General features: G+C 39.5%; 1 protein-coding gene across 7 annotated transcripts; it reads left to right on the plus strand.

Moving 5' to 3' along the window:
• Nucleotides 1–185: 185 nt before the first annotated feature.
• LOC125764209 (beta-TrCP) lies at nucleotides 186–27,956 on the plus strand. 7 transcript variants are annotated; one of them, XM_049428186.1, is made up of 10 exons: nucleotides 186–307; nucleotides 2,725–3,084; nucleotides 18,544–18,766; nucleotides 21,647–21,833; nucleotides 21,908–22,172; nucleotides 22,250–22,441; nucleotides 23,381–23,643; nucleotides 23,712–23,901; nucleotides 23,998–24,147; nucleotides 24,220–27,956. In XM_049428186.1, exons 2-10 carry the CDS (start codon nucleotides 3,031–3,033, stop codon nucleotides 24,499–24,501), a joined length of 1,806 nt encoding a protein of 601 aa, XP_049284143.1. In that variant the 5' UTR covers nucleotides 186–307; nucleotides 2,725–3,030; the 3' UTR covers nucleotides 24,502–27,956. The 7 variants fall into 7 exon arrangements, with proteins under 7 accessions (XP_049284143.1, XP_049284144.1, XP_049284142.1 ...); XM_049428187.1 differs by having other exon boundaries at nucleotides 187–307; nucleotides 2,728–3,084; XM_049428185.1 differs by having other exon boundaries at nucleotides 196–307; nucleotides 2,459–3,084.
• Nucleotides 27,957–27,976: the final 20 nt, after the last annotated feature.

Genomic DNA, 27,976 nt, shown 5'->3' on the forward strand with positions numbered 1-27,976 from the left:
GAGTAAGGAAATGTTCAAATGTTGTTCCTTTCTGTGTTTTGCAATTGTTTCCATAATGTAACGGAATACGTAAAATAAAATGTTATTATTTCATTAAAAACACAATTTGTACACATCGATGCACCGCATCGACCAAAACGTTACTTGAAGTGACATTTGACATTAAACTCGATGAACGTACATGTTGTCAAAATTCTCAGTCAAAACTGTTAGTTGGGCGTTGTCGAGCGTGAAGTGCATATTCGCTCTCGGGTTGCGTATCGATTCGTATAATCAAACTGTTCCGCTGTACTTCACGCACGTAAAGGTGAATTAAATCAAACAATTGGTTTCTGGCACCCACAATTCGCTTGTTTCGTTTGAAAGCGGACTTTATTGTTCGAAACATCTTTGAAAGAATTTGTAGGCACAAAAGAGTGTGGATCATTGGTTTGGTACATGTGTGCGTGCAATGCGAGTGGCGAGCAGAAATTTGTGTGGTTTTTTTTTTCTTAGTAGTGAGCATATGGAAGAGAAAGGAAGAAGTTTTCTCAGAGAAACGAAACTCTCGATGACACACACACACGCTCCCGAGGCATGAGCGATTGCTCATGCTCCCCGTGCAGGTGCATTGAAACTGTACGCGATTCTCCTCGTAGGCTTTTGCTTGCGTCGTCAATCGAACGGACGAGAGTTGCAAATGTTCAATTCGCTGTCAGCTTCTCTGTCACGCTGAACGTGAACGGCTGCGTACGAGAATTTGCCGTGAGGTGGAAAAACACGGCTCTGAAGCATACCGTGCATCACGCGCTTAAGGTGACATTCTAGGTTTACGAGTTCGCCGCCATTGTGCACAGTGTAATGGTGGTGGTGTTGATGGTGTGCTGCCATGTGTGTGGAATGATGTGAAATCGAGCCTTTTATTGATTACGGTCGCGGATGTACTCGACGTGTGTACACGTTTTTTCCTGTTCGCCGTTGGCTCTGGAACAGAGTGGAAAGAAAAAGTGCATTTACGGTTGTTCCGCACGATGCCTGTGTTGATGTTGAATCGTCGAGTTCATGTGCAAATGGTAAAGCAAGGTGTGAAGCCGTCAGCAAGAGCCTTGCAAATGTTTCACCTTTCTAGTGGCAGTTATCGTGTGGGTTGGCATCTTAACCCCGTATCGATTTCTATTAAACATTCGGATAGTCAGTTATGTATTGCTGCTGTTGGTTCTAAATCGATTCTAAACTAATTTCGATGCAATTTTGCGAAAAACAGCATTCACCTTGCTGCCATATTCGTGTGTACATGTGTGTATGTGCCCGCGTATGTATGTACGGAGCAATGAGAAGAAATAAAACGTAACAGCAGGCCGAACAGCAGCAGCAGTTCCTTCTTCTTAGTTACCAAAGCAAACCCGCGCGCGTACAATGGCAGCACTACATAAGAGTGTGCGTGAGTACAGGCGTTTGTGTGTGTGCCCAACATCGAGAAGGTTGAAGCTAACGGAATAAGCGCGTTGTTATGTGAAAATAGCAACCGTATGCGAAAGCATTTTTGCCAGAAGATGATCCGCAGTTATAGCGAGCATTTGTGTGTATGTGTGTGCGTGTGTATGGTTGTCAGTGGTTGCGAGGATTTGTGTCATGAAAATATATTGGGCTTTCCTTAATTACGCTTACCCCCCCCCCCCCCCGTGCTAAATGTGTGGCTGACGCATCACCAACTTCATGTTCATCTGTACAATGGAGAGATGAAGAAACCAATGAAATGTCACATTACGCTCACCCGTGCATGTTTGACCAACGAGGAACGTGGCGGGCAGCAAAGAAAATTAGGAAAACTGGAAGGAAAATGTAGTATGGAAATTTTCTCTCATTATGTGCAATGGTAACGGAGCGAAGAACGTGGAAATCAAAAAGGAGCATGGAAAGAGAGAGAGAGAGCGAGCGAAAGAGCAAGAAAAAGGCAACCCAGTGGGAAGAGTTGATTTTCATCTTCAAACGGTGAGACGTGGCGCGAGCATCGCGAGTTCCACACTGCGAGTGCGAGAAGTTCGTTTCATCGACGAGTTGGGTTTCTTCTTTTGTTTTGTTATTCTGCATCATCGCTACGACACAACACCGAATTGGATACTCTATACTGCATAAATGCATTCTAATGCTCCGAAGCAATGACCCGCTCCGGGTGATTATTTTTCAATTGCGCCAGCAACAACTGCGTTCCTATTTAGCGATTTGCGTAGAAAGGGGGACGAGCGAGTTCTTCATCGATGGAAGTATTTTTATTCCGTGCGGAGCAGCTCTTGTTTCTTATTGATTGAGTTTATAGACAAGACGCCAAATAAATTCAGTTAACGCTGTTTCATGTTCTTGTTTGTACGTGAAAACGGCTTTCGATTAATGTGTGTTGTTTGTCATCTTTTCTTCTATTCCCGTCTCTTTATAACTTCTTTTTTGTAATTGTTCATTGTATGTGTGTAAATGTGTGCAGCCTCGCGTGTCAGATGAATCACGGCTAGTGATGATGAAAAGTGTCGGCAACTGGCGGGTTTGTGAAGAAGTGTTTGCAGTTACAATTATTATTCCGAACATCAATTAATGTTGTTCCCAGTGTTTGTTATGCCGGGCAGGAAGTGAAATAACACGTAGCAAACTTTACTTTCATACTGCATTGCCCATCATTCACTGTCACGCTGTGGTCCGGTCGCAATTATTAAATGAAAATTTGAATGTTTTTTTGTTATCATTGTGTATCAGTAGCGTTTAGCCTAGAAGCCAGTGCATTCAAAGAGTGATTCAATTTTACATGTACAGTGTGCATATATTCGACGCAAAGCGTTGTAGAATTTGTGCGTTTCGTTTGGGTGGTGCGAATTTTGTCCAACGAAATTGTGCCCCCTTTTTGAGCTGCTCCCTTGTGTCCCTTCGGCCTGCATTTCGGCTCTCCATTGGGCACCTTTAAAGTGACTTCAAAACCTCTACCCGTGCGGTGGTGGTAGTAGCAGTAGTAACAGTGAACTACAGCTCCAGTAGTGAGCGAACGCCGTAACCCTGGATACCGAAATGATGAAAATGGACACGGACAAAATCATGGACGACGGGATTAGCAATTCACAGGTAAAAGTTAGTGTAAATCATATCTCCTCCTAAGCAGTTTCTGGTGACTTAACAGCAATAACAGTAGAAGGCTTGTTTGCCACAAGATTGCAACTGTCAGCAAATTGCGCAAATATGCGCATTTTAATGCACCAACAAATATTATCGTCCTATTACAACACACGCCCGTTGCATTGTGCATTGCCAAACAAAAAACCGCAGCTGGGTGGAAAATGTGTTGCATTAAATTAGTTTCACTTTCTCCGCACACCACACCAAAGCAAGATGGTTGTAACAAATTGAAAATATGGCTCATCGGTGGGGTCGTACCAGTCGGTGGCGTTTCCCTGCCCGGAAAGGAACGAAAAAAATTGGAACCTTTCGCCACACGAACGAAACCACAAGCAGCGTGGTGCAGCCAAGTGCAACGAACGCATCGTCTTTTGCCTTTCATTTTCACCCAATACCACTTTCCATTCGTTCGCTCGATAAATTTCCGTTTTCCGCAATCGGTATTTTCTTTTCTTCAGTTCCTGTTGTTGTTGTTGCTGTAAAATCGTCCGTTCGAAGAGGGGGGATTTTCCCGGGATGTGAATTAAATTAATATGGTTTTTTTTTGTTCGATCTATTACGATGATTAAATTTTTATCCTTTATACGTAACGGTGTTTGCTAATGAGTGCACACTTTGCACACGTGGGTGTATGATTAATGCATTTTTCACGCATCGACAAGTGAGAAAGGTGCGTTGTGAAACTTTCTCGTAATGAGCGATGAGCTAAACGCACATTTCTCACCGCTCACCTTCAACCCGGTGAGCCGTTCCAAAAGAGAAAGTTCTTCGTTTGCATCCGCATCAGCGTGAATCTACCGTTGCTGGACGGGGGGGATAAGGGTGGAATTGAAACCGACCTGGAGGAATGGAAAACTCTAAAACCCACCTTACAAATTGAGGGCAATGGTGGTTTAGAAAATGGTCAGTTTTAGGTTTTGTTCGTGTTCATGTTCATGTTAGATTCTGGGCTTTATTTGAATCTTATTTTAATGTATTTTTCAATTTTATGTATCTCATAATTTGGTACTCTTCAGCTGTATTTTAATGGTTAACATAACACAATTCCACTGTTTTGTTCTGCTGGATAATGTATCTAGACTTTCTTTTGTATTTTGAATATATTTAATAAATATTTTTATAAAAGTTATTAAAGAAAAGTAAATTAAAAATGAACATTTGAACCTTGGGAAATGTGATTGAATATATTAAAATAATGCACAACCAATTACAGAAGGTACTCAATAACTGAAAGTTTTTTTTCTATTTGAAAGCGTTTTCCGGATGGAATGCTATTAAACAGCAAAAACGAACATGTAAATAGTCGTCTCCGGAGCCGTGAGAGCACTCCGGAACGCACAATACATCCACTATTATTCAAATAATGTGGTCTATGATAGCATAAATAAGACGGGTATCTATAAAACAATTTTTGAGCTGTAGTTACACGATCATATCGCAATTCTTTATTCAAATTTTGTCCTGGGTTTTTTTGTCAATTTTTCCCTATGGTAAAACTCAAAAATCTATAGTCAACGTCTCAAAAATGTTAATGATAAATACAGATTCATAATTATTGTGTTAAGGTTAGAAAACTAAAAACCGGTATCAATATGAATTTAAAAATGAAAACTAGCATTAGCAATGAAATAAATAAATAACAAATAACAATATTCAAATTTTGTGTGAAAATATCATTTAACTATTTTTATCATTGTAAACTATTTTTTAGTTATTATTTAACAAAATACTGTTGGAGCAAACAACTACAAACAAAAAATTATTACACTTCTTAAAAATTTTATTTTACATTAGTCGAGCAGCTGATCGTATCTTTTATTTAAAAAACTTTAAGTACAAAAGTAAAGAAAACTTCTTTAGTTTCGTTCCCTTGCTTAACCTTAGCATCAACTTTTCGATCATGTTCACCTTTTGGTCATGACCGGAAATGGCTAACAGAACCCCAATATGCGTTGGTAGCGATCGGAAAGGGTGATTCCTACAAGGTAAACATGGCTTGAACGCAATCGTGAACATTTAGCCTGTCGCGTGTGTGTGAGAGACAGATTCTGGTTTTTGTTGCTGTATTCACCCCGAATGTTTAATGCAATACAATGCAATCGGTACAGATCGTTGCGTGCATTTGCGACTCAAAAGCGGAAGTGGACTCATGAAAAGAAACGTGAGCAAGAAAACAACGAGAGTACCGCGAAGGACCGGAAAGTCAAATCTTGGCCATCTATTATTATGACTTGATTCTGATCGTTTCCGTTGCGCCTGCATGAAACAAATTCGCAAAAAAGTTGAACGCACGATATTGACCTTCCTTACCTTTTTGCTTTATGTACGAATGTTCAAAACAATTCAAAACGAGTGAGAAAATTGTTCGTTTTGTGTGCAGTAAAACGTTTCTAAAAGCAACTACCAAAAGCTACATACGAATAAAACACAACATTGAACGAGATTAAAACGATGAAAAGATGGCAAAACGAGGCGAAAACTGCGGCCGGAACAGTGCTCCTTGCGCATGAAATGTTCGGGCGCGGAAGAACATGAAGGCGATGCACATAATGACGAGGATGAAGATGATGCAATTGCTTGCACATTGCAATTGCAGTTGGGATAGGTCCGGACGGGGAGATGTCGTTATTTTTTCGTGCTTTTCCACCTCGCTGAGCGGGTTCGGCGGTGTGTGTGTTCCAAATCTGCAGAGAACTCGTTTCTGTGGGCAGAGTGAACGACTCATACTGCAGATTACATGTTTTTCATCTTCTTCTCAGGTTGTCTCATTACAGCGTTTATTTGCCGCGTGAAGGAAAAACAGCTACCGCTAAGGGATGTGCTTTTGGTAATTTGCAGTACTTGAGTGAAACAAAATTTACGAAACATTTCGTTATTTTTTGTTTGATGTACAGGAAAACAATGTGAAATAAGCGACAGTTGGCAGTATTGTAATAGTATTGGCAGTTAGCAGCCTAGTTGTTAAAGTAATTGTTTGCTTTGCACAGTTTCTGTGCAATTTTCACCACACATAATGGGATAGGATAGCAGTGGAAACACTACAGTGAATTACGCACACGTACATAGTTGATGCTGCAACACAAAATACAGCAGAACGTCAATTATTCGGGAGTGCATTAACCGTGCGCCGAAAATTGACAGCTGTACAACGGTGGTGAACATTTGTACTGATGTCAGGATGATTAAAATAATTTGTGAGCAAACGATATATTTGACAAGTTTTTATTTTACGTTCTAAACAAAATTTTAACTCCCATTGCAGAAATCAGCAGAATCAGTTTTGAACACAGATGCCATGTTTTTGGACAAATTCTAGCAGCCAATAATCCAACCAATGGTCCAGGGAGTAATACGTTTACTGAAACGTTCTGTACCGGTCCAGTACCTTAAATATGTTTCTGAAACAGGACGACCAACTGTTGGATTTGTAGAATAAATTAAGTGTTGCTATATACAGGGATATAGTACAGTATGTAGATGCCATATACACTTTATCTAGATATATAAGGGACATTGACATTTAAGGGACTATTATCCGTGGAAATCGATTAACCGGCATAAGTCTGGTCCCGAACAGCCCGGATAATCGACGTTCTACTGTATTTTGCAGAATTGGTAACATTAGATATTGAATCGCGTGCACAATTTACTGTCAACTGTCGACTGTCAATTAAGTTGAGCTGTTTATACATTGGAAGGTTGAAGAGTTAAGATATTGAATCAAAAGTTTTCGATGCTTAAAGAGAAAGAGAGCTTCGTATTAAATCAAATATTGAAACAAATGATATACAAAATGGGAACTAAAACTTATATTTAATACTAAGCCGATGTTGTTTATACTCTACTCGTTCTATACTAACGCGGAACTAATAATCTCATTATTAAAATTTCCTTTCCTTCGATGCGGTGTTTTATAACCATATATTTATTAATTAAGCTTAAGTTTGCGTGTACGCAGCTACTCAAAAGTGCCTGTCAGATAAATAAAAACGCAACCCACCTGATGCTTTTGCGTATCGTGAATATTGCATCAGTGCAATGCATCGTTAGCTCCATCTAACATCATCGTTTTCATTTATTTCCTTCGCCTTTCAAGTGTGCTCTGTCTGTTATCTTATCGGTGGTTTAATTGTGTATTACCATCATGAGTCATGAATAATTGATTTGAGGGTATACCAGTGCGATTGTTGCCTTCCATTGTCGCACCTGTAAGATGCAATTAAATCGTAACATTCGTGCATAGAACACGTTTTTTTTTGTTCAGCCAAATGGTCTTCTTGTCATTTTCCCGAAGATGCAACTCATTTTGTAATTAAATATTGGGCACGAATCGCAACTCGCGCCTCCCCGCCCAGTGCCATATGTCGTGTGGGGCATGCGTTTGCTGCGTTTGCTGCATGCAGCGTAACATCGGTACACAGTCCCACTGACCTCGTGGTCCAAAAATAAATCAATTTATATACGACCGATCGTAATTGGCCCCCGACTCTCGCGTCACCATCATCTGCTTGATGAAAAAGGAAAAATCTACACTTGAAGGAAAAACGACGATCATTGTTGCGAGAGAAGCGTGAAACAACACCGGTCAACTCTACAATTGTTACTGCTTATGGCAATTTGTGATTGTGATAAATATGGTGTGATAAGCGTGCAACTAAAACCAAAACAAAACTGCAAATCGGATACAGTTTTGCGATGGAAAGGAAATCCTGTCAGATAACAAATGGTTATACTTTTTTTGTTAGATAAGCAAAAAGTTTAAGCTAAAAGAAGAAACACAATGGTGTTAATTATGGCTTAGAATGACATTTTCATGTAATATTTGAGCCACTAATCGAATTGAACATTTCATTTCGTTTTATCTCAAAATACGCTTTGTATAGGTAATACTTCCATAAATTTTATTTCTCTTTCCTTGCGATATTCATTATCACCTTTATCAGATTAACTTTGGATCATTTGAAAGGGTTAATAATGTGCAAATAATCATTACATTGATAGATTTAGATTTTGTTGGTGTGTAGATGTAGATGTAGATGTGTAGATTTTGATATTGTAGGAAGAACATGATCATGCTATTGACATCCAACTATAAATAAGAAGTCAGCTTATGCATAAAGGAAGGCAGATAATAAGAATTCAAATTCAATATTTTTCAATATACCATCAAATCAAAAGGTAAAATCAAGGTAAAAGACAAAATCAACGAAAATCAGAAATTGAAAGTTTGAGGATCTCGCGTTCGTCAAAAGCGATCAAATCGTTCGATGCGGAAATTGTTTAGGAGATCATCAGGAAAATTTTCAAAGATGCCAAAATCTATGGAAAATCAATGTAACAATAATGATAGGAGAGTTGAACCCAACTTCAAGAGCCAGAGTCGGGACAAAATGATGATCCTGATCTTTCAAGAAAAACTATTCAGAATCAATGATGGGTCCAATAGACGCAAAGATGACTTTATTTCGTTTAAAAAATTTGGAGATATTCTCAAGAAGATGAAGTTTTAACCCAAAAATCAATCCTAAGGTCACGCACACGTTGTAGAACATATCGGAGGCCGAAATTCGAAAGACATGTTCTTGTTTCCAATGTCGTCTTTGAACGTTGTTAATAGAAATGAGGAGCAAATCGAGTGAACTGTTTAGCTTTAAATGCAAATAACCATACAAATGAACTAAATAATAATCTCGAAAATAATTTACATAATAGATAAACTTTATTACAAAGTTTTCAGATTAGAAAGATCCACACAATTTGAAGAGTTTGAGCAGGGCACGATTAGAATCGAACGAGATGACAACTTGGTGGCCTTTTTTTGGATCTGAGTGGATCAAATTTTCCATAAATATGGTGATAAAATTTTTAGTTAAAATGTACTTTTTGAAGCTATTTATCGAACAAATTACTTGTTGCAGTAGAACAAGGTCTAGGTCATAAGTCATAGGGGCTAGAAAGGAGTTATTATTCCTTATTTTAAAGCTCTAAACATTTAACTTTAACTCAAATCCCCTGTTCTATGGTGTCTGTTCTATTTAATCTTATTTTTGTGTGATTTTATGACTTAAGTTTACCATTAAATAAATGCGAATAAATCATTATCCATTCGCTAATCTGGAACTAACTGAAAGTCTGAGTATTGAAGCTTGTAAAAATCTTGACCTCGAAGGGAGCATAAGACTCTTCCTTCTCCTTTTCACAGATCAGGTTCCGTAACGGTACATAAGAGATTCCCTATTCACCCCGTCAGCGCTATTGCGGATTCTCTTTCTCTTCCCTGTGCCCTTGATTGAAGACGTCTGCCAGAGGAGATAAGAAGCTGGCTTTTGCCACCCATCGGTTGGTCCAGTAAAAGTTGGCGTACAAGTCTTGTCTGCTCTAGCGCTAGAAGGTGCTAAAGGGCAACACAACGCCATCGTAGTTATAATGTGTGTTGGATGCCACAACACTCAAACGAGGCGCCGAGTGCGACATGATGTGTGGACTCACACACAACCAAGCGCGCTCCCGTCATTGATGCAGGTCATTGTATGAAAGGAAGAAAACCTTCGGGCATATTGTGTCACCTGTGCGCGCAGTACGAGCGCGGTTACACTCTGCGGTTCCTCCTGACGTTGCTAGCCTTGATTGATTTAGTTGGTGACCGTCGTGTTCCCTTTTGTTGCTTCCTTGTTGCACCGTTTCCTCTCGGCAACCCTTTTGTATGTGGCCTGGTTTGTCGGAGAGCGACCTGAATCTTTGAATCGAGGTCATTGCGAGATTGGTGTTGTAGGTTTTTCAAAGGGAGGAAGTCGGTCGAGGCGAAGGTGTATGTTAAGCTCTGCCGGTCCATGTTCAACCTGTTCTCATGATGCTCATGTATCGTTTCCATCTACTGCCAGTAACTTTAAGAACAGCAGAACTACACGTACGCACACACTTACGCAAAAGGCGTTGAAGATCGGGACAAGATCTATAGGAGACAAAAGTAGTGAGATAGTGCCAACTGTTTTGCTGCTTCCGTTAGTTACTGGCTCATAGTGGTGTCGTTGATTTATGGCCAGTATGGTTGTAAATCAACAAGATATTGACGCTTCCAAGAAGAATGCAACTCTTGATGCAATCTGCAAAGCGGAATGTTTAATATAGGGAATATTTTAAGCTGTATTCTAGGATTTCTTACCTTTTTTATTGATGTTATTTAATGATTTATTTGAATCATGTTCTTGCTAAAAGCCGATTAATTTTGTTGCTTATTAATAATTCTCTCTTGGGGCGGCGGCCTGGTGGTGTATGTGATAAACGGCGCCGGCCCACACGGCAAGGACTGCGGATCAAATCCCACCCGGACCGTCTCCCCGTAGCATGGACTGACTAATCCTGCTACGTGGTAAAATAAGTCTTGATACGGCCAGGCCGTTCTAACCGAGCACAAAATAGTAATAATAATAATAATTCTCTCTCTCAGGGTATTATATCTATTGGTTTTATTTAAATATATTAAAATATGATAACAACCGTTAACATTTAAGGGAAAAGGGGAAAAATTAAAGAAGCAGAAATAGAGAATCTTCGTACTTCAAGTTACAATATCTGGTGGTTTTTGGGTGTTTGTTGGCATGAAGAACGTCAGGGTCTTGAATTATCATTGAAAGTCTGATAGTTAATTATGTATTTTTTCATTGCAAAACAGACTTGTTTATTTTATTTGCAATGTTTTTCGTTTTTTGCGCCAAACACATTTAATGAATACAAACTCAATTGGCAAACGGTGTGTTGTTCCGAATTTTAGCACAAAATGTTTGGGGAAAAGCTAGTATCCGAACACGGACCCAATACCTCGTTGGTTGAAAGTTTCATCCGTCCGTCTGACGGTCGAATGGTATACGAGGGTGGAAAAAAGTAAAAATTCAGGTCACGCAACTAGCTACGCTCATGCAGGAGGCATGAAGCATAGCCACGATTGATACATTTGACATAATATGGGTGTGGTTGTTTAGTGCATCTCTGTATGTGTGCATGTATGTGTGTTTTTTGAAGAAGAAAAGTGGCACAGGTTATAGAGGGAGAGGCCTTTTATTTCCATGAGATCAAATTATAAATTCATCACTTCTTCACCTTCGCTTCCGCTGTGTCTGGCCGCGGTGCCCTAAAAAAAGGCACTCGAGAAAGTGGCAACCAAAGCATGTTTTCGAGCTGTGTGTGATGATTTTCTTCTGTACAAGGTCGTCTGTCGGAAAGGAAAGTCTGCATACAAAGGGGTAGGATGAAGTGCTTTGGATGAAATGAAAATCTATTCACTTCGTAACTGAAGAGAGTCCGAGCTTCACTCAAGCTAAATTGTAGAGTGCATGCGTGACTTGACCCGCCTTCGATACAAACTTCGCCCATTCGAGTTAACCTTAAAGTAAGTAAAAATTGGACACACAGTAAAATGTATAATATGTATTGATTTTAGATGTCTGTTCGGGTTTGAAGAAAGCTTATCAATATAAGTTACTCCCCCAAATAAAGCCTTCTGAAAATTGTGTATTTTTATTACATTAATAAAATGACTTAAGGCTTTTAGATAAATTAGTTTAAATAGATAAATGTTTTATAAACGAATCCTGAAAACTTTCGCTGTATATTTGGAAGATAGAGAACCATTGGATCAACCAGCGATGGGTCAGTAGTTTGACCCATTCCTTACTAAAAACTTTCCCTTCAAGAAAAACACAGGAAAGTGATACGGGTTGAATGGTAGCGCCTGATAAACGCCTAAATCATTGAACTGTTTGTAATAGTTTCTCACTGAACCTGGCGAAGTTAGTCGATGAAGCTAATATGCATGATACATCTGTCGCAGGATGTAAGTTGTTCGTTTCTTTTGACTCGATCTTTCCCGATTTGCCTGTCGATCGTCTGTACGCGTTTCAACCGAACCATTAAACTAATGAGCGATAAAAAAAAGCTCGTTTAGAACCTGTTTGTCTATCGGATGTGCCGCTCGAATCGTTTATGCGTTCGATCCTCTGCGGAAAAGCTCTGGTCAACTCTCTGATCACAACGGCCAAGGGTTAATGTCGCCTTGCGTTGCTGAGAGCTGGCTGGTTCTCGTGAAGAGAACCGCGAACCCTTTCTATTTACATGATAAACTGAGGACAGGTAGCTTGAAACTTGCTGGAAGAAACCGGAATGAGCGGAAGTTATAAGTGTGTGCCCTCTTTGTCATCATCGGATATTCCAGCTTTTGCTGTGGTATTTACATTAGGAACATTCAAATGGTCAAAAGGGATTACAGAACATTGTAGAATTCTGAGAGTAGATCATGAAGCGCCTATCCATATAAACCGTTTCCATGCACCTTCGTATGCGTCATTCTGTACGATACGCAGTATGAGGTATTGTGTGCAAATTTTGTTGAAGATATTAAATATTGTTTCAGTTTTAGGAATTTTCATCAATTTACTACTCTTAGGGGATTAAATATGTAATTTTGCATGCCTAATAAAGAATGCTAATGTATCGAAATAATTAAAAATATTCCTTCCCTTACATGAAGGGAAGTTTTGAGCAACTTTCAGGAAATATCCACTACACCTATACAAACTGATGCTGCAGTTTTGCGCAACTTTTAGCTTTCGAGCGTACGTGGGAGCTTCGTTGAAGACACCTCCACATCGATGAGAAGATACATGCCCTTAAGAAAAAGGGTGAAGTACTGCCTGTATTGCATCAATTGCATCAAACCTTTTCAGCACACCTTTTCAAAGGCTCGTCTCGCCAAAAAGTTGATGACATTTGTGGATAGAATATTGGGTCCTACTGAAAATGATTTGTTTGCCACATTTTGAGGAAGGTGCGTCACGTCTTTTTGATTGGTTATAATAGCAATCCGTACAAAAGGCAATGTTGCATAAATTGGGAGCGACTTTATGAACAAGGTTTCTACGCCATTCGGATGCTATTGATTAGTTAAATTTTCCCTATTGGTGAGTGCATATCTTGAAGATAGACAGAAACTAAACAGTATTTCCTACAGGGGGCGCTGAAGAGAGAAGGAGATAAGTAGTACTCAGTTTACTAACTTCGACAAGATAAAGCGATACATTTAATTAAAAGTTTTTTTCATTTTAAATATGCTCCCGATTCTTATCTATGTGTTCTAGGTATCTGCCATCGTCATCACCTTTGTCCTGGCAGATTATATTGGTTGCACTGCTAGGAATCCCATCGTTTATTTATACACAGCTTCAAATTAAGCTACAATTTCGTATTGATCTTTGGCCGGTTTGTAAAACGTTCGATTTAAGAGTAATATATTTGAGATAGAGTTTTTATTTTTTTGAAATGGAAACTCTACAAAAAATAACTCCAGTATGGTCATTTAAAATACAAGAAAATTGAAACTGATTTCATTTTTTCAACGTTCTCTTTATTCGCTCGAATGATTAACCGTTCTTAAAGAATAACTTTTTTTTTAATTCAAACCATTATTAGCACCACACCACCCCCCATTCGAGATTTGATTCCAGACCGGTACTGTACTGTTGACCTGCGCAATATCGATTTCACTATTTGTCCGAACTTTGGAACCATTGCAATACATGCAATAGATACTCCAAAAAAAGACCGTTCCCCGTCAGCTGTTCAATCGGCGTTTGTGTCATATTTGCATTCATTAAACGGGCGCGCATTGTTGTGTGCGTGTCAGCCGCTTAGTTTTCCCTTTTCTGGCCATAAAGTGTGGGAAATTCCTCCCTAGCTTGTTTACAATCTAGTTTGTTTTTCGCCGAAATGATTTACAGTTCGTGTGTTGCGTTTGTATGGTTATGATATTGCGAAAAACACGCGTTGCATCATCAGTTTGGAAGAGATTTCGCTGGCTTTTTAGCTACTTATCCTCTTCTTATCAAGTGACTCAAGACCGTTTTTTTTATTATGTCTTATATTTTTTGGTTCAAAGCATCTCGATAGACACTATAAAACCAGTTACCTTTCAACAGTGTTTTTGTGTGCCTTGTTTCATATGCAGTGCTGGTACCGTCGCTTTCGTAACTGGGTCAAAATGTGTTTTCCACTATTTTCCGTTTGTTTTCCAACCCCCCAGCTACAGCTTGGTGACTTGGCTAATGTTAATGAAATTTTCACACACCAACAAAGGCATGTATTACAAAAGCTTACTTTGAATGGCAGAGTGCAGAGTGTCAGCACATAAAATCTCACTTTCAAATGTGATTAGACATATGGCCAAGATGAAGATGATACGTTTGTTTTCATAATTAATGACACAAATGTTGTAATTATTGTATGGCTGTACGTTTTATTATGTCTTTGAATTTGACAAAATTTTATCTTTATCCATGTTTCCCAATGTTTCAATAAACCCTCTCCAGTGACAGAACATTATTTTTATTATATTTTTTTTATATTAAATTGCCATTATTAGACATGAGGTTTTCACTAAGTGTTATATTTCTCAAATAAAATCCATTCAATAAACATTTTCCTTTCAATTGGTTCGAGAATCGTAAATGTGAATCCAATTCCATTACCACCAACCTAAACCAGAAAGGGTACAATTTTCGATGACGGTTCATTTGACCCCGTCACTACATGATTAGCAATTGTCGCGTTTGCGAACTCCTCAAGACTTCTGTGATACCAACAACGGATGCTGCTAACAGTACCGCAGATTTGTCCGTTTTGTTTTCTTGTGTGTTTGGCGGTGGAAAATCTTGACATAATTTTTGCGGTAGCCAGAAGAAATAGTAACAAGATAAATAAGTGAACGAAGATGTTTTTGCCCACTGCGTCAATTATAGTTTTTTTTTAATTTTTTGTTTATTGTTTTTTATTCTTTTTTCAATTATTTATTATTTTCATTCTCTCTCTCTTCTTGGCTTTAACGACATTACAGGTCACGCCGGCCATTTCTGGCTTACTAGACTTATTTTACCACGTAGCCGGATTGTCAGTCCTTGCTACGGGGGGACGGTCCGGATGGGATTTGAACCCGGTCCGGCCGTGTGGACTGGCGCCGGTTATCCCATGCACCATCGGGCCGCCCCATTTACCATTTTCATTATTTAATTCATTATTTATTTTATTTATTTTATTCATTATTTAAATGAAAAGAAAGTTATTTCAACAAATTCGCATTAAAATACATCAATTACAGAAAACTGTCGTGGCGTCAAGTCGCGCTTCGAATAGCGATTTTTTGCTGAAAATACACGTAGAGCGACTTTTCGCAATTTTTTTAATATGGAGTTTGGCAAAAAAATTGAAAAATGAAATGATTCGTGTTCGCAAACGCAACAATTGCTAAGCGTTTAGTGACGGGGTGACTGATGACAAACATCATGACAGTCACAATTCAGGTTCTTTGTTTTCATTCGTGGCAACGTATCGTTGGCCCGTCCGGTACCATGTTCCATTTCCTATCTCCTTATTCTGTTCGCTTTCTTTTTCTTCTGTTGGCCATGGTTCACTTTACGCCGTTGACATTGGCCTTGTCCGGTTTTGCTCTCGACACTCTTTGCTTATTTGGATGGAATTGCGCTAGAGTTTAACGCAAACTCGTCAATAAAAATAATCCACCGTGTGTAATGTAAAAAAACCAAAATTGGACAGCAAACAACTACGTCCAACGAGAATGAAGAATAAAATATGTGCAAAACAAAAACAAAAATGTGTAACGAACATCGGCCATATGAGGTCGTGCCAGGGTTTTTTTTTATGCAGACGGTTGCAACTTCGCTGTGCTTTGTGTTTGGACGATGCAAATTTTTCGTACTATCATACCAAAAAACAAAATGTAAGCCAAGGAGATTCCCTTCGTTTTGTTTTGCTTTGTTTACCGTTGCTGGTGCTGGTGTTGCTCAGTACCAACGGAGGCGCATAGATTGAAGAGCGCCGCCGGGAGCGCATATGTTGCAGCCACCAGCGCCAACCCGAAACGAAATCAGGTCAAATAATGTTCGTTGATCCAGTTCTTTCGTTTAAATGTTTTGTCTATTGGCATATAATTAATTTTCACGTACTTTGTGGTACGTGTTTTGGGGTGGTTTTATTCGAATTTTGGTGAGGGAACAATATGGACTTGAAACAAAATGGGTTGTATGTATTTTGCCGCCTAAAAAAGCCATTTAGACATTGCACCAGCTTACGTCACTAGTATAAAGAAGAACTGAAACTTCTCACAAAACATTGTACCAAAATCATATCTAAACAAATTTTTATTCAATAATATAAGTTATGAGTAGACGATTATAACAAAATGTTACGGTGGTGGCAACTTTCCCCCAAGTGTGTAGTCGTGCATATTTAAGCCCTGCGTGTTTTGGACCATTATGAAAGTTTGATACATTATCGATTGTACAATGAGCTCGGCTATGTGGGACACCCCGAACAAATTCATTTCCTTATTGTTTAATTACTTCACAACACACATCAGCCGTAAGGGTTTGGTTTTGCAACTAGTTGATCAATTTGTTGATAACTAGTTTAGCTAACACTTAAACTAAAATTTTTAATAATTATTTTTCAAGTTTTATTAATACCATAACCTAACTATTGTCGGAAAATCAGTCAAACCAAAAAGTACAAATATTTGTTTTAAACTCTAAAATGCAGGAAAAAGTATTAAAAGTTGTTTTGAAGCTTTCTCTATAAATTGTTAAAATTGTTCGCTCGGTGAAAATACTTTTTCTTTAAGTGTTTAAGTATGTGTGATATGCAACGCAACGTCCAAATGATTGTTTTTTTTTTGTTGGAAAATCCGGAAACACTTTCACTGCTAAATGCGTTTTATTATTTTTTTTTCTGCAATAATGTTCAATAAATGCACTTAATGGGAGTGTGTGCGTTTGTAGTCGATTATACTTTATTTCTGGGCCATGTCTGTGCCATTTTCTGTTGGCCTTCCAGTGAACATCAAATTCGCGTTTATACGCGGTTTCGTTGCTTTTTTAACAATTGCACTTTTTTTTTGCTTGCTGCTGGTAAACGTTGATGATGATGGTGGCCTTACACAGCTGCTGGCCTTAATATATGCCTGTGTCTGCGCTCTGTGTGTGTGGTATGTACAATTTCTTGTGCATTATCGTTTGGTTCAAACTAATGCCAAAATTAAGCAAATTGCATGAAAAAAAGGGTAAATATTAAATGATGCGTTTGTGTAACGTTTTGCTTTTAATTCACACCATCATTTAGTAATCTATAAAACGGCAAAAGAATAGCATTTATTTCGGAAGTTTCGCCTCAAAATACCTGTTGCACGTTTTACGTAGGCAATGGTTTTCTTACTTAGTGGAAGAGTTCTTACTTAGTGGTTTTATCAGTAACATGACATTATCCTGCCAGTAAACCTTTTCTAAAGAGCTGTATTTTTACTGGATTACTGTTAGGATTATTTGAAGACCGGAATCGTGAGACGCCCAAGTGTGCTCTATAAGTTCACACTTCAGTTCCAAATGATTATCTTTAAGCTTTACTTAGTAAAGTGCTTGTTGAAAGTTTACAAGCCCGATATGTTATCACATCCGCTTTACTTAATATTTTACTATGTTTTTGATTGATCGGGATATTTGGACTCCTGCACCTTTCGAACGAACGCTTTTTATTGTCATAGAATAAAACAAGCGACGAACCCAATGAGGTTTATGTATGTGATTCATCAGACAAATATTTCAAACAAAGAAGTCACACAAGAAAGCAGTTTAATGATGTCTGAAAAGTCTCATTCCCACCTTGCCCATTTCTTGGTTATCTATTTGATGGAATTATTATTTATTAAAAAATAAGAAAAATGTTTCGCGGGATTCTTTCGCTTTGGTGATACAAATTGGGGAAAGGATAAAAAAATCAGTTCGTATTTCTTATTTAAATGGGGCTACTTTTTGGTCTGTGATTTTTAATTCTGCTTCTGTAACGATTCGCCAGTCGAAGATTTTAAAAAAGAGTAAACAATCTTCCAACAAAGATATGTCATTAATCTTTCTGTCAAATATTGGCGGTGCGTGTATTCGTTCGAGTCGAACACCGGACGTACCATTTCCAGATGGTATTGAATAAAAACGTAAAAATACTATGTTTTTTCCATTAAAATCTACTTAAGAATTTAAGAAGATTCTAATCTGGATGTTCCATACTATAAACGTCAGCTGACAGAAGCACCCCTGTCCTGTTTGTTTTAATTGTTTGAAGTTTCGTAGAGCGCTCCATAAGGTAAACTGTCAAAGTGTTGGTAGGATTTTGATTGCACCCTATTCAGTCATGGAAACGATGAACGTGATAAATTAATAAAATCCTTGTGACAAGAGACAACCAAGTTCGTGGTGATCGATTAAAAATGTTTGCTCTGCGCTCGAACCATTCTTCCTATCGACCGGTATGGATCAAACAATAAGCTAATTATGATTTTCCTTTCTATGCTTTCCACAGTACACCACCCAGATACTGTACGATCCGGCACGAAAGAAAGAACCGTCACCGACGTTTCAAACCGAACGCGATACCTGTCTGTCGTACTTCTCCAAATGGAACGAGGCCAACCAGGTGGACTTTGTCGAACAGCTTCTCTCCCGCATGTGCCATTACCAGCACGGACACATCAACGCCTACCTGAAACCGATGCTCCAGCGAGACTTCATCACACTGCTGCCCAGTAAGTATCGGATTGTTTGTTGAGGGATGAGTCCACCCCGTTCACGCTAGCCCTAACTACCCAATGCGCAGAAATCGATCGTAGCCACAAAACCACCATTCTAACTACACATTCCCATCAACAGGAAGTGTGCAAAAGTAGGTCAAAATGAGGATCGAGCTGTCGAGACAAAACCGGGAAGATGTTTTGTCCCCGTAGGTCAGGTAGAATAGTTGTGTTTGTTTTGTACAAGCATATCTAAGCCCAGAGGCACAGAGGATGGTGGGAACCAACGACCACCACCAGTTGCAGAAAGCTTTTCTCGGTTCAGAATGTTAAGCATTTTGCCCCGCCTCGGGATAAGTTTGAGAAACAGGAAACAAGGTGAAAGCCCAAAGAAGAGAAAGAGAGAGAGAGAGAAAGCTAAAGAGAACCTCTAATTTCCACGAACACAGTAGGTGCAAATAATGGAATACGCATTCCGAGGAACATTCTCTTTCCATATTGTGATCATCATTCTCTCTGTGCCCCATGCTGGGTTTTGCTTTTGTTTGCTAAAACTTTGCTTCTCATAGACAAACAGTGCAGACTGAGGAAGGAATTATGTTATGACCTTAATGTTTATAGTCTAGACCAATTTTACTTCGCCGTGGTGGAAACATCCCGACATGTCTGAAGGGAATTGTTGGGAAAATTGAACTAAAACACTTTTGAAAAGCGGATTTCCCAAGGAAAGCAAACAAAGAAAGGTAGAAAGGTAGTTTTCGAATTGCCGTTCTGTGCCATTAACTGATACGGTGTAAATGTAATTATTAAAGAACTCTCTTAGCGAAAAGCTTCGCTGGAAACTGTTTCGAATTTATGTTTTAAACTATGTCCAATACGCTATAAAATCGACTGAAACAAAACAAAATTCATCAAAAAGTAAAAGATTGCAAAAATAGTCTTTTTACCGCAAATGGTGTTAAATGGGTGTGTAATTTCGCGTCGAAACGTTATTCTCTCCACCCCCCAAAGATGGCTATAATTCGTTCCCACAAGGCCCCCGATTCAACCTTTTCGTCGGGTATTGGTTTCGCTTGTCCCATTCCGAAAACGTTTAATACTCAATTAACCTACATTGATATCGGTTTCCCTATGCCGGGTAGACTTTCCGGTCTCCTGTCTATGGCAGGGCCCGGCGAGGGTTTCAATACTAGGCCAGATAAATTTGACCCAACGTGTAAAATGGGCGCTTGGGTTTTTGGTTGAGAGTATCTTTTAGTGACCTATTTTAATCTCAAAAAGCTAAAGCTATCCAACCCCTGAAACGGCTTTAGTGGTGGACAGCTTTTATCGTCCAGAAAGATGACCGAAACTAATCGAAAGTGATTGCTGGCAACTCGGGAGTGTTTTGTGCATCATCCATAAACTGTTGGTTGAGGGGTCTCTTGTTGGTTGTCGTTTAGTTGTGATATTGTTTTTAGCACCGTCCAAAATGACGTTTGGAATATTGTTAGCCGACGCTTCATTGGAATTGATAATGATCCGTAACATGGAATCGTATTGGATTATAGTTAATTGCAGAAGTTCGATTCTCCTGGTTCTAGAGGGTTTTGTGTGGTATAGGCGAGTGTCGAGACATATGTACGTTACGGTCAGCTGGTCTCAAATCGGAAATGTTCCTATGACAAATTACGATGTAGCGTGTACAGGAAACACATATACAAGCGTCTGACATTCCTCTATTATCTATTACCTTTTGTTAAGCAATCTGCTGCACATTACGAACACTCCTTTCTAAATTTTGGTTCTTTCAAAAAGACCAAAGTGAAGTAAAACATAAAAAAGTCCATAGTTGCATATTTTAATCTAAAGTTGAATAAATAAATCAATATAAAAAAACACATTTTAATGGAATATAACTGCCTGTGGATTGTTATTCGCGATTGATCATGCTGTTAGAAAATCCTTTACAGACCTTTTTAATTGAAAAGATCTGTCCACTAAAAGATGAACAATAATCGTGGCAAATCGCCATTTTAAAAATTGTGTAGTTAAATTGTCACAGCATAAGAAAACTTTTTCCCTTTGCAACCTTTCATAGTTGCTGCTCCAAATTTTAATTATAACGTCTAGCAATAAAGGACCCAGAAAGAAAGAACATTGCCTTTATCGAAGATTACGATCTGGTCTGTTTGTCGAGTCTTTGTCACGTAAATTAAGGTAAGCTGCAAAGGCTTACTCTAGCATACAGCGTCAGAGTGTCGTGGTGTCACGACATTTGACACATTTCGCAGGCACACACACACACACACCTTATGTTCTTCAAAACCTCATGAATGGGTTATTAACACCGTCTCATAATCTGCCATCTGCCAATCTAACCTTTTTTCTTCTTTTGGTTGTTTTGCACACAGAAGAAGAAAGGAATTTTGCGTGCCGAAAGATTTTAAGTAATTAACCCCCAAAGGGTAAAGGGTACAACGGAATGGACTGGTAAAGAGAAATAAGGGTTAAAGCTTTTAGTGCGAACCTACTCCGGTTCCTGTGAGTTTGTTGAACCTTTTCGGGCGCACTACGGTCTTTACATATTACGTGCAAGATATGAATCTGATTAGACCTGTTCCCTTGGTTTCCTCGTCGCATTGGCCGTGTTATAATTATCCTTGCAAATGAGCGGCAGGAGCTATATCAAGCTGTTCTTTAATGGGAGCTTACGGCTTAACACATAAAGAAATTGTTTCTGATTTCGTGTCACAAAATAAATGTTGAACATAAAATCCAAATGTACAACTATGGTACAAAATGTTTAATATAACCATTTGTTAGAATTTGAACAAAAAAAAAAATACATTCTATTGTTGCCAAAACAAGCATTACATACCCTCATGTTTGCTCTCTATTAATTTTCTCCCCCAGCAAAAGGATTAGACCACGTGGCAGAAAACATTCTCTCCTATCTGGACGCCAAGTCGCTGTGTAGGGCGGAACGCGTTTGCAAAGAATGGTCCCGCGTCATCTCCGAAGGTATGCTATGGAAGAAGCTAATCGAACGAAACGTCCGCACCGATTCCCTATGGCGGGGGTTAGCAGAACGTAAAGGATGGTAAGCAGCACCGTGTCATAGACTCTTAAAAGAAAGATTTAATAACTTTAATTCGTTCTATTACCACCTAACAGGATCAAATATTTATTCATACCGCGGCCGGGTGTAACGCTGCGGCAACACAAATTCTACCGCGAACTGTTCCCCAAGATCATGAAGGACATCGAAGCGATCGAGAACAACTGGCGCACGGGCAATCACAATCTCCAGCGAATAAACTGCCGGTCAGAGAATTCAAAGGGCGTCTATTGTCTGCAGTACGACGACGACAAGATAGTGTCCGGCCTGCGGGATAATACTATCAAGATCTGGAGTCGCTCGACGCTCCAGTGTTGCATGGTACGCGTGTTTACGGGCAAGATTGGGAATGGCCAAATGGCTAATGCTGGAATCGATTGTTTATGTCTTTACCGTAGATCCTAACGGGGCACACCGGATCGGTGCTCTGTCTACAGTACGACGATAAGGTCATCATTAGTGGGTCAAGCGATTCGACGGTACGCGTGTGGGACGTGAACACTGGCGAAATGGTCAACACTCTAATACATCACTGTGAGGCGGTACTACATCTGCGCTTCAACAACGGCATGATGGTGACCTGTTCAAAGGTGTGTATGAAGCTGTGGTAACACAGATCGGAATGCGCGTACTAGTAAGAGGAACAGTCATACCATCTGATGCATCTGATGCATGTGTTGAGATAACAACAGGGATTTATTATGTTAGTTCTGTTCCGGCTCTTAGTTTAGCTTCGTAAGAAAAGGGATTAGGATAAAAACGTTTTTGAATCCTCCGTCGAAGGTTAATGAAAAAAGATACGTGAGCGTGTGTGGTTCGACATTCTCATAGGCATTAGAAATTGCCGTTTGACAACAAAAGTATTTGAGTTGATCTTCGGTTTAAGTTTGTTTGTTTTGTCTCTTCCAACTGAAAGATCCATGGTTAATAGTAAAACGGGTGATACAGACACAAAAGACACTTATCTTATCGATGTGTTTCCTATTAGTGAAAGTCGCGAAAAAAAAGTTAGCTTCAAGAACATCAGACAACGCACATCTCCTTATTGGACCACCTGTTAGGTCTCGTTATACGTTGAGATTGAAATGTTATGATCCCATAATGGCGTCAATCGACTCGTGGGATAATAGTACACAGGTAGAAGATTGAATTTAATTTATTTCTGAACCTGAGCTTAGGAATTGAATACCTATCAAGCCAATTACGACAAGAAGAAAACGAAGTTGCTCCAATCGAATTACATATTTTATCATAAACCCATCCAATACTGGATCGTTCTCTCAACTGCAACTAAAGATTTGAGAAGTTCCTCAATTTTAGCTAGGATTCGTGTCTTAGAGGTGTATTTAATTGAATCTCACCTTCGACCGTTGATTCAAAGTTACAAAGCTAGAAAGATTTGTTACAATGGGAATCATGTTATTAATAGGTAAAAAGATATGAGCATTTGTCAGACAGCAACATCCAACATTTGTAACTATAGCCCAATCCATCTTGCTAATCGTTTATTTGTTTTCTCCTTCTGTCAGGACCGTTCGATCGCTGTGTGGGATATGGTTTCACCGACAGAGATTGGGCTGCGGCGCGTGCTGGTCGGACATCGGGCCGCAGTGAACGTGGTTGACTTTGACGAAAAGTACATCGTGTCAGCATCTGGCGACCGTACGATTAAGGTGTGGAACTCGACGAACTGTGAGTTTTTGCGCACGCTGAACGGCCACAAACGAGGCATCGCCTGCTTACAGTATCGCGACCGGTTAGTGGTTAGCGGTAGTTCAGATAATTCGATAAGGTATGGCCACACCGCCGGGTATGAAATGGAACGGTTTCAATGAAAATTATGTCACCTCCTTTCCACAGACTATGGGACATCGAGTGTGGTACCTGTTTGCGAATCCTCGAGGGCCACGAAGAGCTCGTTCGTTGCATTCGGTTCGATTCGAAGCGCATCGTTAGCGGGGCGTACGATGGCAAAATCAAAGTATGGGATCTCCAAGCTGCCTTAGACATTCGAGCACAAACTAACACGCTGTGCTTGAAAACGTTGGTGGTAAGTGAAGGATGAAGTGTGGTTTTGTCGGCACTTTGTGCTTGCTATTCTAATTGTTATTCAAATCATGGTCTCGTTGTCTTGTCTCGTTTGTAGGAACATACCGGTCGCGTATTCCGGTTGCAATTCGATGAATTCCAGATCGTGAGCAGTTCGCACGACGATACCATCCTGATATGGGATTTTCTTAACTGTTCGCCACAGGAGGAAACGACCGCCCCGTCATCCGGTGGTAGCATCGGTCCGGTAAGCATCCGTGCACGTGATGCGTGCGGCTCGGAGTGAAATTATTGTTACTAAATTGGGCTTTTTTTGTAGAGTAACCATCACAACAACAGTGGAAGCAGTAGCGGTAGTGGCTCCATCGGTGGCATACCCGGCTATGGTGGCGTGATGGGTTTGGCCGCTGGTGGTGGTGGCGGCGGTAACGGCGGCGGCGGTGCAGATGGAGGTGGCAGCAGCAGCAGTGGGGGTGGTGGTGGAGGAGGTGGAGGAGGCGGCGGCGGCGGCAACCTAAACAGCAGCCTTGTGTTGCAAAACAAGACAAACAATAATGGTGCCGCCAACAACAACCATCAGAACGATGATCTGAGCGATTAAACTGATATCTTACTTCGGAGTTTACTGAGTGCATGCTGTGCGGATGAAGAAAAATGGACTTACACTCAGCACTTCTCAAATGCGCGCGTGATCTTAGGGTTTTTGTCTTTCTTTGTTTACAAACCACACATACACACACTCACACACACATATACATACACAAGACGCAGTGATAAGCTCTTTCTCTCTGTCTTTTAATTGCTCCGACAATTCCGACTCTATGCTGTGCTTACGAAAGTATGGTTTCTGTTACTTCCTTTTCATGTCAATTTGTTGAAAACATAAAAAAGGTCGACGGCCGCCCTCCATGTGTCACCGAGGGGTGAGATCAATCGATATTTATTTCCAATAATACGTACGGATGTACCGTCAATGTGGCTTGTAGTAGAACATGAAGAACTGCGTGGCTTGTATACTTGCATAACATTCGTGCAGCATGAAATAAAATGAATAACTTAATTTATAAGAAACACATCCGAGGGGGCATGGCCTAGCGCAGGTCGTTTCACTGAATAAGAAGATAATACACCTCGATGAGCATAGGGAGCAGTTCCAGTTGGGCGTTTTTTTCTGCAAAAGAACTGTCCATCTGTTTGCACAGCAAGGCAGGAAATCAAATTCCTTTTAATCTCTGTATCTACGCTCTCTCTCTCTTTTGCTTTTTCTGACATGTACACAGAGAGCGTGATGATGATGATGGATTCAGAGCTTTGATCTCTATCAGAATGTCATGGTAACGCATTTTGTGTTTCCTATCGGTCGCTTCACAACGCTTGCCCGGATACGTTTACGTTTAGGCGCAGTTTGCGCAAGCCATTTCGCTTGTGCGAAATTTGCTTGCAATCGACATTTGGCTTAAGATTGGAGCTTAAGACTGGAGGGAGAGAATTTGAGTTTTTCAGGCCCATTCGTTCTTTAAAACGGAGGAGTAGTGAGGATCAGTTTACGAAAATGGCATGAGCATGTGAACATGATCAAGTTGCTTAGTTCAAATTGCGCAAACTGATATTTGAAAGCCAAGTTTTGGATAATGGTAGAAGTGTGCAAACCGACCTTAAAACGTAAATGAAACAAAAATGGTAACTTCTTACTTACTCACTTACTGAACAACTTTGTGATCTTAGCATGCTGTAGAAATCTTCTAAACTGCTCACGGTCCCGCTTCTTCATCTGTCAATCCGTCGGCCTTTCTCGAAGATTCCATTGTCCTTCTACACATACGTAGCCCACAATTTTTCTAAGCATCTTCCCCTCAAACGCGACTAAAAGGGCCGTCAGTGTTGGAAAACGAAAGCAAAAAAGCGTTAACAACAACGAGAGAGAGAAAAAAAAACAATGCAGTAAGGGAAAGTAACACCCCAACCAATAATCCTTTTCCTTTCTACCCCTTCTTCATTCCTTCTATCGACTTCAAGTGATGGAAGAACAGAGCAAACAGAACTGAATCATACCTAATAGCGGCAGAACCATATGTAGCAGTAAAGTTGAAATAAAACGAAAAAAAAAGAAAAACAATCTCTATCAACAGCAAAACGAGAACAAAAAAGTAATGCAACTCCGAAAAATGAAACTGTTTCTACAATGAAAAGGGGATCCTGTCACGTAACAACAAAAAGCGCCCAAATTCTACTTAGGACACCCAAAAGGACACTCCAGGTGACAGGTGAACGTATCGGTGATGTTCATTTTTAATGTCGGTTATATTGGTGCTGTTTTGCATCTGTCCTTCAATGATTGATTGATGAAGCAAAATGTGGTTAATAGTAAGAGTTGAAACGTTTTTGTTATTGTTTTTTTTTTTAATTTCGTTTTCTGTAGAAACCAGTTTGTGTCGTCGCGGATGGGTGGTAGGGTGTTAAAAAAACGAAACAGAAAATCAATAACCGAAAGTGTTCATATTAGATGGTATGTGTTTTGGCAAATTAGGAAGGTTACCTACTAGATCTGACATGACAAAACTTCCATACTTGGTTGGATGTAAAAACAAGCACAGGCAGGAGAAGCAGCGATCACTACACTGACCTGATAGTAGCGTATAGTTCGAGTAACCCTGCATCGCAGTGTGCTGAAAGTTTGAAAGTTGTGAATCACTGTGCGTGTAATATCTGCCTACCGGAGAAGCGTTTGTTGTTCTGGTCCTGCCGGTCCAGGAAAGAAACAGAATACAGCGTAGTGGTCTCAATTGAAAACAAACAAAAAAAAAAACAATAGCGCAGCAGTAGTTTACACGTGCAAATTAGAAGAAAAAAAAACAACAACTCACGAAACGCAGGCTGTTTGACAAATTGAGCGATAGCTTATGCGATGTACATTTTTGTGTGATTAAAACGGAAGAAGATAAGGGTAAAACAGCATGTTGTTAACAGGGGTCGTAATAGAAAGCTTAAAGGACATCCGCCCCCCGGGGGCACGGGAATAAGTAGAGATGCGACCTGTTACTATAATTATAATCATTAGTATCATTTTCGAAAACTTTCTTTAGCACGAATTATTATTATTATGACGCAATTTTACTAGTGTATCCCTATGAAATCGGACCCTTTGCGAAGAGGAAAATCCATGGAAATGTTTTTTTCTTTTCTTTTCTTTCTTATTATTTTAGACAACTCCCGTTTACATCAGACGCATTGTGGGATGGGAATTAAATTCAGAGAGAGAAAATTAAACAGAGCTCATAACAAATAAACCAATTACCCAAACAACAACAGTGCAACAGTTTGAGATAAACACAGGCTAACACTAAAGAAAAAAGCTAATGTTAGCAAAACAAGAAACAAAAACTCAACACAAGCAAAAAAAAAGAATACAAAAAAGCAAAAACCATATATTTATTGCATACTGGCTAATTAATTGAAGGGTAGGTCTGAAACCACAACCTACAGGAGGAATAAAAACAAAAAAAAAGGAAAAACTAAGCATATTATTATGGTAAATCTAATCGAATTACATCCTTCTTATCCGTTAAACAAAAGCAAAGAAACAAGATAAGTGAGAGAAAAAAGAGATAGAAAGGAGAAGGAAATGAGGGAGCGAGATGTTCGAGGCTCGTTCAATGGAGGAAGCCACGTGTTTATGTGATGAAATATGTAATGTTTTAGCAAAAGAAAAACAAAGCAAGGTTAATAAGTTTAAAACTAAATCACAAGAGTAAATAGCTCTCTGATGAATAATTAAGGGAAAATGAAAGGAAAATGAAAGTAAAAAGTGAAAAGGAATAAGCATAAATAAACACACGATCAACATGTAGTGTGTATTATTACATTGAGGAAGTAAAACGAAAAGAAAAAAAAACATATAAAGAAAAAAAACAATTCCCGTACGCCGATCTTAACACGCTAGTGTAACGGGACGAATGCAGCTCGGGATAGGCAGGTGATAGTACCGAAAGGAACCCACGTTTAATGTACGATGGACGCGCGTGGTGGTAATAAACGATAGAATGAACAACATGACAATTAATCTCGTTACCATCGGT

Source organism: Anopheles funestus, chromosome 2RL (assembly GCF_943734845.2).
Source record: "Anopheles funestus chromosome 2RL, idAnoFuneDA-416_04, whole genome shotgun sequence".
In the NCBI taxonomy this organism is placed as follows: Eukaryota; Metazoa; Arthropoda; class Insecta; order Diptera; family Culicidae; genus Anopheles; species Anopheles funestus.

What these genes read in the sequence shown, in the direction of transcription:
- LOC125764209 (XM_049428186.1), top strand. Translation starts at nt 3,031, where the DNA reads ATGATGAAAATGGACACGGACAAAATCATGGACGACGGGATTAGCAAT. An exon ending in TGTGCTTGAAAACGTTGGTG is followed by an intron (nt 23,902 to 23,997) that starts GTAAGTGAAGGA and finishes TCTCGTTTGTAG; the next exon opens with GAACATACCGGTCGCGTATT. An exon ending in CCGGTGGTAGCATCGGTCCG is followed by an intron (nt 24,148 to 24,219) that starts GTAAGCATCCGT and finishes CTTTTTTTGTAG; the next exon opens with AGTAACCATCACAACAACAG.